Source organism: Erithacus rubecula, assembly GCF_903797595.1.
Source record: "Erithacus rubecula genome assembly, chromosome: 3".
Lineage (NCBI taxonomy): Eukaryota > Metazoa > Chordata > Aves > Passeriformes > Muscicapidae > Erithacus > Erithacus rubecula.
Genome location: NC_136689.1, coordinates 85,686,859 through 85,701,077, shown reverse-complemented (window position 1 = coordinate 85,701,077; position 14,219 = coordinate 85,686,859). Strand labels below are relative to the sequence as shown.

The 14,219-nt window shown below is 42.3% G+C and overlaps 1 protein-coding gene across 4 annotated transcripts in view; it reads left to right on the top strand.

The window, feature by feature from the left end:
• The first annotated feature begins 1,566 nt into the window (after window positions 1–1,566).
• TERT (telomerase reverse transcriptase) overlaps window positions 1,567–14,219 on the top strand; it is a 33,161-nt gene continuing 20,508 nt past the window's right edge. For 3 of the 4 annotated variants that reach the window (XR_013773820.1, XR_013773821.1, XM_079302493.1), the window contains exons 1-5: window positions 1,569–2,254; window positions 3,220–5,125; window positions 7,451–7,646; window positions 11,805–11,994; window positions 13,305–13,487. Coding sequence is in view for 2 of the 4 variants with exons in the window: in XM_079302493.1 (XP_079158619.1) it covers window positions 1,949–2,254; window positions 3,220–5,125; window positions 7,451–7,646; window positions 11,805–11,994; window positions 13,305–13,487 (2,781 nt within the window). In the remaining 2 variants the exon portion in view is untranslated. Of the gene's footprint in view, window positions 2,255–3,219; window positions 5,126–7,450; window positions 7,647–11,804; window positions 11,995–13,304; window positions 13,488–14,219 lie in introns of all 4 variants that reach the window. The other variant, XM_079302494.1, reaches the window with a different exon arrangement.

The window sequence follows — 14,219 nt, the reverse complement described above, 5'->3', positions numbered from 1 at the left end:
GAAAAACATCTGTGAAAAGAGAGAGGAAAGAGCCCCCCTTAGCTTGGCTGCAGCAGCCCTCTCCCCCTCCACCACTGCTGTGGTCATTGTCACCAAGCAGGCATCAGGAAGAGGCACAGGCAGGAACCTGCCAGCAGCCCGTAGAGATTAATTAACCCCTTTTTCTTCCTTTTCCTCTAACTTTCTTCCTGAACATGTTTCTCACAGGAAATGGTGAACCTTGTGTTCACCATAGGCAACATTCTACCTTGAGAATGCTGTCACCTTTGGAGCAACGGAGAGATGGGGGGAAATACATGTGAAATATATTCCTGCAGAGGCCAGACCAAGGGCATCAGCTTTATCCCTACCCGAGGTGCAGATGCTGATGGATTCAGACTGTGTACAAATCCCCTGCCCCTCAGCATGCAGTGGCAGTGCAATATTTCAGTTACAGCCTTGCTAAGGTCCCATGAAGCCTGGTGTTACTGCTTTCCCTCCCTTGGGAATGCCAGCAGGTGCCAATCTCTGTTAAAGGCTAAAAGAGTCTGATGAGCAGGCAGTGCTGAACTGAAAGTGATGTAGGAATGCCTCAACTTGTGTCACAAGGTGCCAGGGAGTTGACTCCTCAGCCATGCTGATAATAGGAGATGAGCTGCTTTGCTCCCAGGAAGAAATTAATTGTAGTAGGAAAGGAGGGCAGTTGTCCATGAGCAGTGGGATGCTGACCTCACTCCCTAGTCTGTAAAGGCTTCACTTGAGGAAGGGAAGGTACATATTGCTCTGCCTCAGCAGACCCACAACTTCTACACGTGTGTCCCCGCCACTGGTGAGAATTACTCACTGCATGGCATCACCACTGCCAGGGACAAGACTGTCCATGACCACAGGGACACTAACATGTCCTTTCACCCAGTGACACACCTGAAAAAATAACCTTCTCCACGACAGGATCTGTTGGATGATTCCTCAAAGATGAGGCACTCTCTAATCTTTGGGAAGGAGAGAACTCTGTTATATTTCTGCAGGATACTTGCAGCAACCTAACTATGAAGCCTGGGTAGAAGGCAGTCACCTCACCCTCCATGGTGGAGTGCTAACTCCATATTGCCCAAATATTTACTCAAAAGTCCTGGTTTTTTGAATTTATGTCATACCACATCTTGCAAAGGTTTTAGAACATTCAAGTAGCATATATCAACCAGATGACCATAATTTTTACATCTTTCCAACACTTCACAGAACTCAAGGGCAGGACTCCTTATGGGGGTAATCTTGGCCGAGCAATTGAGCAATTTGTATTTCTCCCAGCACCCCCTAATTCTGTTATTGCACAGGTATTTCACATATATTGTCTTTGCCCATGGCAAGGGGGTTGGAACTAGATGACCTTTGAAGTCCCTTTCAACCCAAACCATGTTACAATTCTAGGATTTCGACTAATTCACTTGGAATATACATAGGTCCTAGAGACCTGCACTTCCCCAGGACTCTCCTGCAATCCCTTTCATAGTCTGGCATGAGGTCTACAGATACCAAAGAAAATTTGGAGTAGGAGGTTACATACTACCGCAAGCGATTTGGCTTCTTCATTCATGAGCTTGACGAGAAAGATGAAAACAACAGCGTGAGCTACTTCGGTATTTTTAGAGTTTAGCTTGTTCATCTCCACCATAATCTCTCCCAGAGTTGCTCTCGTTTCAGACAGACCCTCAGTGGGGCTCAGATCTCGAGGGAAAGGAGCGCTGCTCGGGCAGGAATCCCGCCGTGTGTCCGCGCGGGGAGCTGGACAGCGGCCGCGGCCCCGCCCGGCCCGGCCCGGCCCCGCCCCGCCCGCCTCTCCGCGGCCACGCGGGGGGCACGGCGGCCGCGGCTTTAAAAGGATGGTTTGCCCGGCTTCTTGTCCTCACGCCCCTCCAGCGAATGCTTCTATTTATCCGTTCATTCACCGCTAAGCAGCCGCTCCGCGATGCCCGGAGGGGCGGCGGCACGGGCGGAGGGGCGCCGCGGCGGCCCCCGGTGTCCCCGTGCCCTCTGCGGCCGCAGCATGGCGGGCTGGGAGCCCTTCACGGCCGTGCTGTCCGCGCTGCGCCGCTGCTACGCCGAGGCCGTCCCGCTGGAGACCTTCGTCCGGCGCCTGGGGGACGGCGGCGCCGGGGACGCCGAGGTGCTGCGGGCCGACGACGGCCCCGGCTACCGCACCTTCGTGGGACAGTGCCTCGTGTGCGTCCCCCGCGGCGCCCGCCCCATCCCGCGGCCCTTCACCTTCCAGCAGGTAGGAAGGGGCCCGGGCCGAGAGCCCTGCCGGCGCTTCCCGGGACAGCGCTCCCCGCGCTGCGGGGCCGGCGCGGCGGCCCTTGGCCCCCTACGACCGCTGCCGGCCGGGCCCGGCCCGCTCCCACAGCCATCCGCCCTCCATCCCGGCCCCGGGGCCAGCGGGAGCCCTGGGAACAGCCCCTGCCTGCGGCTGTGCCTGCGGCCGGCAGAGCCGGGCCGGGCGATAGCGCTGCGGGTCTGTGTGCCTGCGGCTCCCGCACTCCATGTGGCGCGGGGTGAACCAGCCCAATGTGGCCGGGGATGGAGAGTGCCCCACTCTTGAGAGACCAGAGAAGAGGCGGGTGGAACGGGCTGCTGCTCGGGGTTTAAGCGGAGGAAAAGCTTTTCAGAGAGGGAAGACCACTTTTGTCTTAGCGCCGTATGAGCAAAAAAAGTGTGCTGTGGTAGGAAGCAGATGTTGTAAACCCAGGATGACTTGTTAAATGGATTTTGGAATTGTGTGCCGAGTCGTTTGGTTGAATTTTCCTTCACACGAAAGGAAATGGAGGCCTCAATAAAATTAGCGTTATTTCCCTGGAGGTTAGAGCCTGCGCGAGCACGTATGTACGGGTGTGTGCCGGCAAACGGGGATCTGCGAACACGGAGGCTCGGAGTCTCAGGGACTCCAGGGGGACGGTGTAGGGCGTTTCCTGGGCGTAAAAACCGAGATCAAAAGGGCAGATGATGAAAAGACTTCCTTCAAGTCGTCGGCTTACGTTTCTACACGTTAACATCGTAAACATCTTGTATTACGCTTGGAAAATCTGAATTTTTGAGTATGATGCTTGTGCATCATTAACACTGTTTTGGAAGCTGATGTCTAGGGCTGTGTATCTTTGCATGTGTTTATATTTAAAGGGTATATTGTGGTTTATGGAGCAGTAAGTGAAGAAAGCTAATTTTCTTTTTTCTTTGTCTCTTCAGCTATCTAGTCAGAGTGAAGTTACGTCGAGAGTCGTTCAGAGACTGTGTGAAAAAAAGAAGAGGAATGTCCTCGCATATGGATACTCCTTACCAGATGAAAACAGTTCTCAGTTCCCAGTTGTGCCATTTTCAAAGATACACAGCTACCTACCCAATACTGCCACGGAAACTCTTTGTATCAGTGGCTTCTGGGAGACATTGTTGAGCCGGATAGGGGATGATGTGATGATGTACTTATTGGAACACTGTGCAGTCTTTATGCTGGTTCCCCCTAGTAATTGTTATCAAGTTTGTGGGCAACCAGTTTATGAACTTATTTCATATAATGTAGATTCACCCCTGGTATTTTTTAGACAAAGGTTCTCAAAGTATAAATGTACTAGCTTGCTTAAATATGTGCGGAAAAGGCTCATGTTTCATAGAAAATATCTTTTAAAGTCATATGAGTGGAAATACAGACTAAGATGTGAAGATAATGTCTCCAGAATGAGAAATGAAGGAATTAACAAGAGACGAAGCTTAGTGCCTGCTGACCAGTGTTCTGCAAAAGCTGTTTCTGAAGCAAGCAAACAGATCAGAATGGTTACTGAACATCAGGAAATAAGGAGTAGCTCTGGTTCATGTGTTTCAGCTACAGCTCAGTCTCGAAAAACAAAGATTCCTAGAGAACAACCTGAAATTCCAGCCAAGAGGGCAAAAATAGGGGAGAAAGTGAGAGAGGAAAAGGCTTGTAGTCTTGTTCCTGATCTAAACCAAAGTAGTTCCGAGAGATCTGAAACTGAGTATGTAGCACCACATAATGAAAGTGTCATTAAAACCCCCCATATTTCTGAAAGAAGTAACAGTGCTGTGTCTGGTCCTTCTTTGGTTTACACATCTCATGGCAGGAAGAAGTTTGTGGCAGTTAAAAGCTATCTTCTGCAGGGACTTCAATGTAACAAACCTTTAGGCTCCAACACTGAAATGCCAGCAGAATCCCACAGGAAAAAAGTAGAGATGCATACCTATCAATCTCAGTTGCCTTCAGGACAAACCAAACCCATGGAGGGTACCTCAAAATGCAGAGGAGGGGAAAGTCCCCAACCTCCTCTATCTAAGAAGTTACCAAATAGACTCCTGAGTTCTGCAGTATACATTGAGAAGAAGTCTCTTCTGTATTCTTGCAGGAGTTTCCATGAATGTTTTCCTAAATCATTTATATTGAATCACTTGCAGGACTCTGAGGCAGGTGGAAGACGCCTTGTAGAAGCTGTATTTTTTAACCAAAATCAGGTGCAGCAGAGGCATAACCAAAGTCTGCCAAAACGCAAGCGGAGAAAAAAGGCGTTGCCCAAACGCTACCAGCAAATGAGGCATACATTCCAGCAACTGCTAAAGAACCACGGAAAGTGTGCTTACTTAGCTCTCTTGAGAAAAAACTGCCCCATTCGCATATCTGATACCACTATGAGAAAAATCAATCTGTCTTGTCAGGCAGTCTTGCCTGGGGAAGCAGAGGTTCAGAAGCAAGCAGAACAGTTTGGGAAAGAGCCTGCTAAGTGTGTGACAAGCAGCAGATGTGAATCTGGTCACACTGATGTGCCAGACAACTTAGGAGAGCCCCTTGCAGAATCTGTGCATGGGGAGTCATTGTCAAGTGAGGAGCAAAACCCAGGAGAGGCACGTGATTCAGCCCTCAGGGAGCTCCTCAAGCAGCACAGCAGCTACTGGCAGGTGTACATGTTTGTGAGGGATTGCCTGGAGAAGGTCATCCCTGCTGAGCTTTGGGGTTCAAACCACAACAAGTGCCGGTTCCTAAAAAATGTCAAAGTGTTCATTTCCAGGGGGAGGTTTGCTAAGGTGTCATTGCGGGAGTTGATGTGGAGGATGAGAGTGAATGACTGCATGTGGCTTCGTCTAGGCAAAGGTACTTCTTGTATTCAAGAACTAGGTGGTGGGGCTGTCACATGATTGGTGTTCATGTTTAAGGTGGGAAGGGGAGGTTATTTATCTGGACTCAGAATTACTGAGCTCATTTGGTAATAACCATAGCCAAGATAGCAAACCTGTTAGTGTTTGTAACTAATGGTGGAAGAATGCTTGTCTTCCTTCCAAAACTTGTTTGTGCTTTTTGTGTTTAATAGAATGATGTTTCCACAAACATGAAGTCAGAACCTGGGCTAAACAAAAACCAAAACTTTTTCCCATCCAATCCTACTATCCAAATTGCAGTAACTCTGAAAATCCATTGAAGTCTGACCTAGGCATGTTAGGAATAAACACTGTCTGCCTGTATGTTACTGTATGAGTTCAGAAAGAGGTAAAAGCAAATCAAGACATTTGCAGTGGCATGTGTTCCTCTGCTATGGGAGTGAAAAGACCTAGATTTTTTTACTCACATCAACCCTGTGAGAAAGATGTATGAGACCCATTCAATATAGGGATTGCCTACTAGAGAATCACAGAATGTTTTGGATTGGAAGTGACCTTAAAAATCTAGTTCCAGCCTCCCTCCCACAGGCAGGAGCACCTGCCACTAGACCAGGTTGCTCAGAACCCCATTCAGCCTGTCCTTGAATGCTTCCAGGGATGGGACATGCACAATCACTCTGGGCAATTTGTTCCAGTGCCTTACCACCCTCACAGTAAAGAATTTCTTCTTACATCTAATCTAAACTTACTTTCTTTCAGTTAAAAACTTTCCCCCCTCATCCTATCGTTACATGTCCTTGTAAAAAGATCTGTCATCATCTATCACCTGTTCTAGAGTCCTCTAGGATCAAGAGAGCCTTACTGAGCACTACTTCAGTCTGGCTTGTTGGTGGTGCAGAAGTCTCCAGGTGAAGCAATCCCTGGCTAAAAAGCTTTCATGAGGGCAACAGCTGATTGCTCCAGATTGTGTATGAATACATTACTGTTAAGTCCTCTTTTCAAATGACAGGTGAATCTTCCTTTTCTTGAGTTTCTTCTTCAGACACTATCCTAGGTTTTAAATCTAGGCTGAAGCCATAGTTCTGGGATTGGTTGCTGTACGATCTACTGCATGTTTTTGTTTTTCTGTGCTTCTTTTCTTCATCTATTCAATGTGGGTTGCACTCCCTTATCTGGTATGCTTACAGTGTTTATTCTTACCTGTACTTGGATCCTGCAGTAACGTGAGCTGAAAATGATATTGCTTTGTTAAAGGTGTAATAAATTCTGAAACTAGGTTAGAGGTTCTTTCAAGTGTAGGAGGAAAATCAAAAGTCTGAGAACTGATGTCAAAAATAAGGGAGGTTACACTTTCATAAGAAACTCTTAATTCTAGGAAACATAATTTCTTTATTCAGAAACTATTGTTCAAAACCACACAGCAAAATGCTGAGGAGTTAAATATTTTAAAAGACTTTACTATAAAATATGTGTTTGATTCATAGTAATTTGGAGCATGTTATCTTTGGAAAATACAATACCCTCTTCTTCTCTGGTCATATTCTAGGTAAAGCAAAATATAGACTTGTTTTAATTTTTATGGAAGTACTCCCATTTGCTTGATGTTTAAATGGAATTGCTTTGCTGCACTGTAGGGGGTGGTGGTTTTTCCTCCAAAAATAGTAATGTTTTTTTGACAATTTCCTGAATTGTAGTCATTGTTTACAACTGTTGACAAGAACTTAGAAAAGAAATAATCTATTTCCAGAGCAGCTACCTATCAGCATCCTGATTAAATTTGCATATTACAACTGCATTATTTCAACTCTTCGGTTAGAGAGTTTCCCAACTCTGAATTTTTTCTCTGATGTTAACTGGCTTCTTTTAAGTGGAAATTTATTTCCATTTGATAAATTTTACTCTCAGGTCTATTGCATCAAAATTAAGCTGTTTTTAATGCAGTCATGCCATAACCATGATTTGTGATAAGCAGCTAAACTAATATTTCTGTGTAGTTTGTTTAAGAATCCTGTTGCATTTGGTCTAAATTCTACTCTTTAAATCTAATTAGAAAAATTGTTATTGGAAGTTAGCCAAAACATCAGTATTGTAGCCCGGGGTCTAATCTGCAGATTAGTTGCTGTGTTTATGCTTTAAGCTTGGGTCAGTCCTGAAAATTTGGAGTGGCATCTGTGTAATGGTTTGTACTTACCTTTTTTCTTTCTCATGACCTCAAGCTAAGTCAAGAATGTTGTGCAAGTTTCTTGTTTGTGTGTTCTGTTTCTTTAATCACGCTAAGAATTGATAGTTACTATAACTACCTTTGAATTGTTTATTGAAGGTGATTACTTTGTTCCTGCTGATGAACATTGTTTCCGTGAAGAACTTTTGGCCAAATTCCTGTACTGGCTGATGGGTACCTATGTTGTTGAGTTGCTCAGATCATTTTTCTATGTCACCGAGACGATGTTCCAGAAAAACATGCTGTTCTACTACCGAAAGTTTATCTGGGGCAAGTTACAGAACATTGGCATTAGGTAATGCTAGAAAACTAATTAAACATTAATGGATATATAGAAATCATGTGTTTTGTAGTGTAAAGGTATATGTCTGCTTTGATTTATTGCCTATTTATCTTCATTTTATTTGCTTCACTTCCAGAGGAAAATTCAACCTGTGATTGTAGCATGCAGCATTTCAGAAATATTTTGTGTGACAAAACTAATTCAAATTTAGATTTCTTTATTAGAAGATAAATCTTTGGAATAACAAAATCCAGTATGAAGAGGATTTGGTTATGATAAGTCCACTTTTTATAACTTTTAACACTGAGTAAAGCATAGTGATAAAATCCCAAAGTAACCTTGTGAAAGTTTTTAAAAAATACTCAAGTTGCTTTAATTACTTTAATTTAGAAACAACAAGACCAAAACCAAGGCTCTGCTGAAATGCTGTACTACTCTATTCATAAAAATCAAGACAGTAGCCTAGTGGTTTTGTGGTTTTGTTTTTTTTTTTTTTTTTATGACTAAGGAATTTAGAATCTGCAGCTCCTTTTTTTATATGGCTGGAATTTCATGCTGGTTTTTTTTGTCTTAAAAATGCATGCATTTAAGTTAGGGCATTATTTAAGGTAAAATTTAAAACAATTATGTGAGAAAATAGGAAAGACAATTTTAATGAGCAGTTTTGTCCACCTGTCTCCATGGTTCCCATCTTTCAGGTTTTCATTATAAATTGCTGGTGTCAGAGAGCTTTGGAGCTGTGAAAAATTAGCATTCTTTGTCTTGTGTTTTAGTGGCTGTTTTGCATGGTGAACCTTTTCCTTTTGCTCTGAATTCTTGGTCCACAATGTTACATGTGTGATTTTTTTTTCCCCCCTCCTGCCCCATCACTCCCTGATTTCAGCATTTGTATTTTCAGTGCCACTCTTTGCATTTATGTTTGCACTTAATGGATGTTCGATCTTGTTTGCAGTTGTAACACAGAAAATGCACTTTGAATAACAGTTGAATGTAATTTTCAGTCCCACATACTCTGTCTTGTCTTCAGACTAACAGCTGTAGTGTTGCAATTAGTGTTTTAATGTACTTAAAGACTATTTTTTGGCACAAAATGTGATCAAGTACTGGCTTTCACATGGTAGAGATACAATAAAAAATAATAGAAGTAGTGAATAATAGATTTTTTTTTTTTTGGTGGTGGTTTGTGATTAAAAGAAAACAAATAACTTGGGATTTAGCTCTTTTGTCCACATTCCCAGTTTCCCAGAAAAGGACAAGGTGCTTTGAAATTTGAAAGACCTTAATCTAGGGTTTTGTTTTTTCTAATTCTCTTTCCCACATATTTCCTTATCTTGCAGGAAGCCCCTTCTCACCTATGGTGTGAAAGGTCCCTAAAACTGCAGGTAGTTGGAAACTGGAGAAACATTCCAAGGAAGTGCTGCTGGGTGCTTGCCAAAGGCGTGTTCTAAGAACAGGATGTTTGCTCTTGGCTGTAGCAGCCATTGTTTATAAGGACTTTATACAGCTGCAGTTAAGCTTCATTGACAGGGCTTTTAGCGCTGCTCTTTGAAGTATGATATGTTATGTGACGTCTGCCACGAGTCCAGCTTTTTGCATTCATGCAGGTGGCCAGCTGCCAGCTTCACTTAGGAGGAAAGAAATTGGGATGGATACTGGGATGCAGGTGCTTCTGGCAGCCTAAAGCCATTTTGAGCTGTTCAGACACTGTCTGCTCTTAACCAGCCAAGCACTGCTGCTGCAGCAGTGCCAAAGGCTGTTGAACTGCTTCTGTCTTCTGTGGAGGAAGAGTGTCTGGTGACCTCAGTTGTTGTAATGGATATTTTGTGGTGGTCTTGTTCTCCTCAGCTGAAGCTACTCAAGCTGGTTTGCAGGAAGGCATTGGTAGCCACTGATTCCTGTTGAGTTCTTTTGCATCCTCCTTTGGAGGAAGAGAATGGATGGAACAGGCTGGACTTAAGTGCACCTGCCTTTCCTTGTGAGCTTACCTTTGCAGAGACTGTGCTGTCATTGGGGAATAAATCCTCATCTTGAAGGACTGTCCTTTTGAGTAGATCATCCTGGGCAGAATCTCACTCAAGCATATGAAGCAGGGTTCTGAGAGGAGCCCTAGATATCTATATTAGCCTTGCTGTATAGGACATTTTTGAAGCTATACCTTACCAAACTTCATTCCCCAAATTAAAAGCAGAATTTACTAAGAAAAGTTCAGTATTTTGTGAAACAGTTGCTTCAAGTTAAATAGCCTGCAGAATGTAAAGTTGTGTTTTAGAAATAGTGAATCTGATGTTGTGGTGAGAGCACCTGTTTTCTTAAAGCTTTTGCCCTCCCTGCCTTGCCACACACAGTGACTGCTGCGGATTGGAAGCATTGCAGAAATTCTGAATCTTCCCCATCAGATTGAAGTGAGATGTCAGAAGACAACAGGATCATCCAGTCAAGTTCCTTCAAGTTTCAGTGCTTAACAGCATTGTGAGTGCCAGTGGGGGCAGCATGGTTCAGTGGCTGCTAGATTAGTGCTCTTTCAAAATCATCAGTGCTGGTAAAAATGCTATGAAATAAGCAATGAATGCTGCTGCAGGCAAAATGACATCCAGTTCTCCAGCTGGCCAGAGGTAGTAGCAAAGATCTGCCAATAACTGGCCTTTGTCTTCCAATGGAAGCCAAATTTTTAAATATATTGATTGAGGTTCGTTGTTGTTTTATTTTTCCTTCTGGTCTTGAGTGTGAGCTGTAAAGGGATTGAAATCTGATCATTAAGTTTTTTCTGTTGAACTGGAGTTACTTGTTTTGTCCTGGTTATCTGTCTAATAATATAGTAGATACTGTGTTCAGCAAAGAATGTAGTTCTGTGAAGAACAGTAATCCCTCGCTTTGGAAAAGCAATCATTTCTGCTTTCCTTTGGGCAGCATCTGTACCAGGAGTTTAATTTGAAGTTTTGAATTTAAATCCTCAAAACCTTTTTTCAGCAGCTCAACTCACTGGTTCTGCATGCCACTATACCTTCTAGTAGGCATTGTATTCCTCAGACCACAAGTGTCCCAGGTAGCTGGATCATGAGCTTGTATTTGAGTTGTGCAGATATACAAAAGAGGCGTCTGTGTGCCTCTCTTACCTGTATTCTTGGCTTCTCAGGTGTCTCCTAGAGTGTCTTTACCAGATTTCTGCCATTCACCCACTGCCTTTTGTAATTAGTGTGGCCTCCTTTTGCCTCCTTTTGGATTGTGTGGGATGTAAACAGTCTTCATGCAGATTTAGATCAATGTCCCATCTTTTTGTGAGGACTTGAATTGCCTCACTTCCCAGGGTAATATCATATCCAGTAGTCTGTAGGGCACATTTTGTCCATCTGAACAATACAAGAAGTGCTGGAGATTGATCCAGGTCTTTTATGTTGCAGGTAGGATATTTTTATGTTGCATGTATTTAACTCTGCATCTTAAGTAAAAACAGGCTTTTGCTCCACCACCATTTCCTGATTCATTGTATGGAAAAGTACTGATTTTGATGAAGCTTTGTGGAACTGTAAATTCAGAAGTGGGGGATCTGAGGGGAAAACACATTTCCCATTAAGGTGAAGTTGGGAAGCTCAGAACCTGTGACTTAGTTGCCTTTGGTTTTTCATTATTTTCTGCTGTTTACTGCAACTGACACCTGCTCATCAAAGCCCTTATGTTGTCTGTGTATCCCAGCCCCTGGATTAAATAAAGCTCCTAGTAAGTGGTAGATTCTCAAAACTGTTGGAAATAAAACAGCTGTTGCAATTTGTAAGTCCTTCCCAGGAGCTCTCTTAGAATAGTTTTCAGAAGGTTCTTTTCAACTTCGTTAATGTCTTTTAAACTTCTGAAACCATGAGCAGTATCCAACTTCCTGTTTCTTACATAAAACATATTTCATAATGTTCATATGTATTCCACTAATCTGTGCTTAAATTTTAATTTGTGCTAAAATGAGTTTTTATTTACATCAAGTAGAAATGTGGTCTCATATTTTATGACATTGTCCTTTAAGATACTGTGATATTGTTCTGAAATTGGGAATTTCATGTCACTTTCTGTAGAGGTTAGTATTTGTATTGTATTAGAAAAATATTTTAGTTATCATAAAGACATTAAATGTTTTAGTTTTCTGCCTTTCCTATTGCTTACACTAAGTGTGTATTTGTATTTTAGAAACCATTTTGTCAAAGTACAGCTACGGCCTCTGTCTTCAGAGGAGATGGAAACTATCCGTCAAAAGAAGTTTGTTCCTGTGGCATCCAAGCTGCGGTTTATTCCCAAGCCAAATGGGTTGAGACCCATAGTGAAAGTGACCGGTGTTGTCGAGCCACTAGCACTCAGCAAGGAAAGCAGAGAAAAGAAGGTTTTTATTTACTTCATTGTTTTATGTGCATTTGATGTAGCTAGCTAATAAATGGAGTAAGGGTTTTTGTTACATAAAGCTGGCTTTAACATGGTGGACTGTAAATTCTGATCAGAATGGCTGAATGGGTCTGTTGCAGTTCAGCTTCTCCCTTTCCAATGCTTAATTACCACAAGCCTCCAGTTCCAGAATCACAAACTTCTGTTTGCAAACCTATCTTAAGGAAATGAGCCCAATAGAATGGGATGGGTTGTAAGGTAATCCCGTTATTTTGGTATGGGTGAGTCTGACCTGTTGGCATTTGCCTGAATACTGATGGTGCATGTTGATCTGTGGAATTGCCTGTGGAGCCAGTGAACAGTGGTGAGCTGGATGTATTACAGAAGAGGGTCTAAAGATGGGCAAGGAAGCTGGAGCAAGCACAGTAGAGAGATTTAAAGGAAGCTGAGAGTAACTGCAGTGTAGGAACAGCGACAGAACATTCAGTGCACAGAATAATTGATTTAACAGGGCAGTTAATCAGAAGACATAGTGGCAGCCCAGTTTCACTATCTTGCATGGCTGCATTAATTGCTTTTCCTTAAGGCTGAGTCTCATTCACAAGATTGAATGTTCCCCAAATGGGTGAGGTGTCAACAGCTTCTTAGCACTAGCTGTTCATACAATGTGATCCCAGACCAGATGAAAAGAGCATCAGTTAAAAGCACCTCTGGACTGTGAAGTGTTATTTCACATAATATTCTACATTATGGTATTTACAGAGCTAATTGACCTGCACGACTTCAGTGCTGCTCTGATGTACTTAACTATCTCCACAGCTGAGTTAAATCTTTTTTCAATTACTTGGATGAAGTATCTCCAGAGACCCAGGTGATGGTGCAGCTGGAGTTAGCATAAAATCTCAGAACACACCTTCTCTTTGCTGTTCTTGTTGCTGTCAGTATCTCCATCAGAGAAAGTGAATTATATTTATGAAGTTATTTTCAGATCAATGGTATTTTATTTGTAGGCATTCATCTATTTATCACTGTAACTATTACACCTTGATTTCCAAGAGTTAATGATAGGAACTAAAACTAAATATTCAGTAGGATTTGGCTGTACCAAAAAAAAAAAAAATCAGAGACTGTTGTCACTTTGAAGTAGTTATGGCAGTAATATTCAGGCTTTCTGAAAGCTTCAGTTGAACAGAATAATATACTAAATGCATAAATTTAATCCCAAACTTCATGTAAATTTGTAATCTTTGTATTGCAAAGAATTAAATGTGTTCCAGCATATTTTAAGGTAATTCTCTTTGGTCTCTTTAGATGAATCATTACAACACTCAACTAAAAAATCTGTTTAGTGCGTTGAATTATGAACGGACTATAAACACTAGTTTTATAGGCTCTTCAGTGTTTGGGAAAGATGATATCTACAAGACATGGAAGCAGTTTGTTACAAAGATTCTTGAATCTGGTGGTGAAATTCCTCATTTCTACTGTGTAAAGGTATGTATATTTAATTGCGTATTCAAAGCAGCTTTTCAAAATCAACTCGTGCAGATGCTTTTATACCTCTATTACCTGTAATCTGACTTTTTTTTTTTTTTCCCAAATAAAGTTTTGTGCTTACCTTACAGACTGGTTAGTATTTTGGTGGGGGTGGTTGATTGCTTTTTGTTAATTGCTTTTTAGTGCATGACGTAGAGCTTCCTTTACATGTGTGTTTTTTCATCTTTCTGTTGTGCAGAAGCTCCTGCTTCTATGCATGCACTGACTTTTTTGCAGTTACATTTAGCTGGGTATAAAAGTAGGAGAAAGATAGAAGCTCAGCCTTTTGGGCCATATGAAAACCAGAAGAAATGTTCTATGTGCATTTGCATAAATTCAGTGTCTCCTGATTTTGTCTCTTCTATCTCAGTATCATTAGTTTCTGTTGAAAATGAGCACATGACTTCTGGTTGGTGCCTTTCCAAGAAATTTCTTCTCCCACTTTGAAAAAATCAATGCTTGTGATAGCCCATTATTTAAAGGATTTTGTTCTTTATCTTCACATTTTTGTCAGTTCTTTCTAGCAGGCAATATTTTGTCTGATTTTAATTCATAGCTTTGAACTGGGGTGATATATACAGAAATACGTAAATTACACAGGTTTGTGTGTATTATGGGGGGGGGACTCTGTTCTCAGTTCTCATGTTGCTTTTCATTCTGCCCTGAAATAACTTTTTCATAATTCTGTCT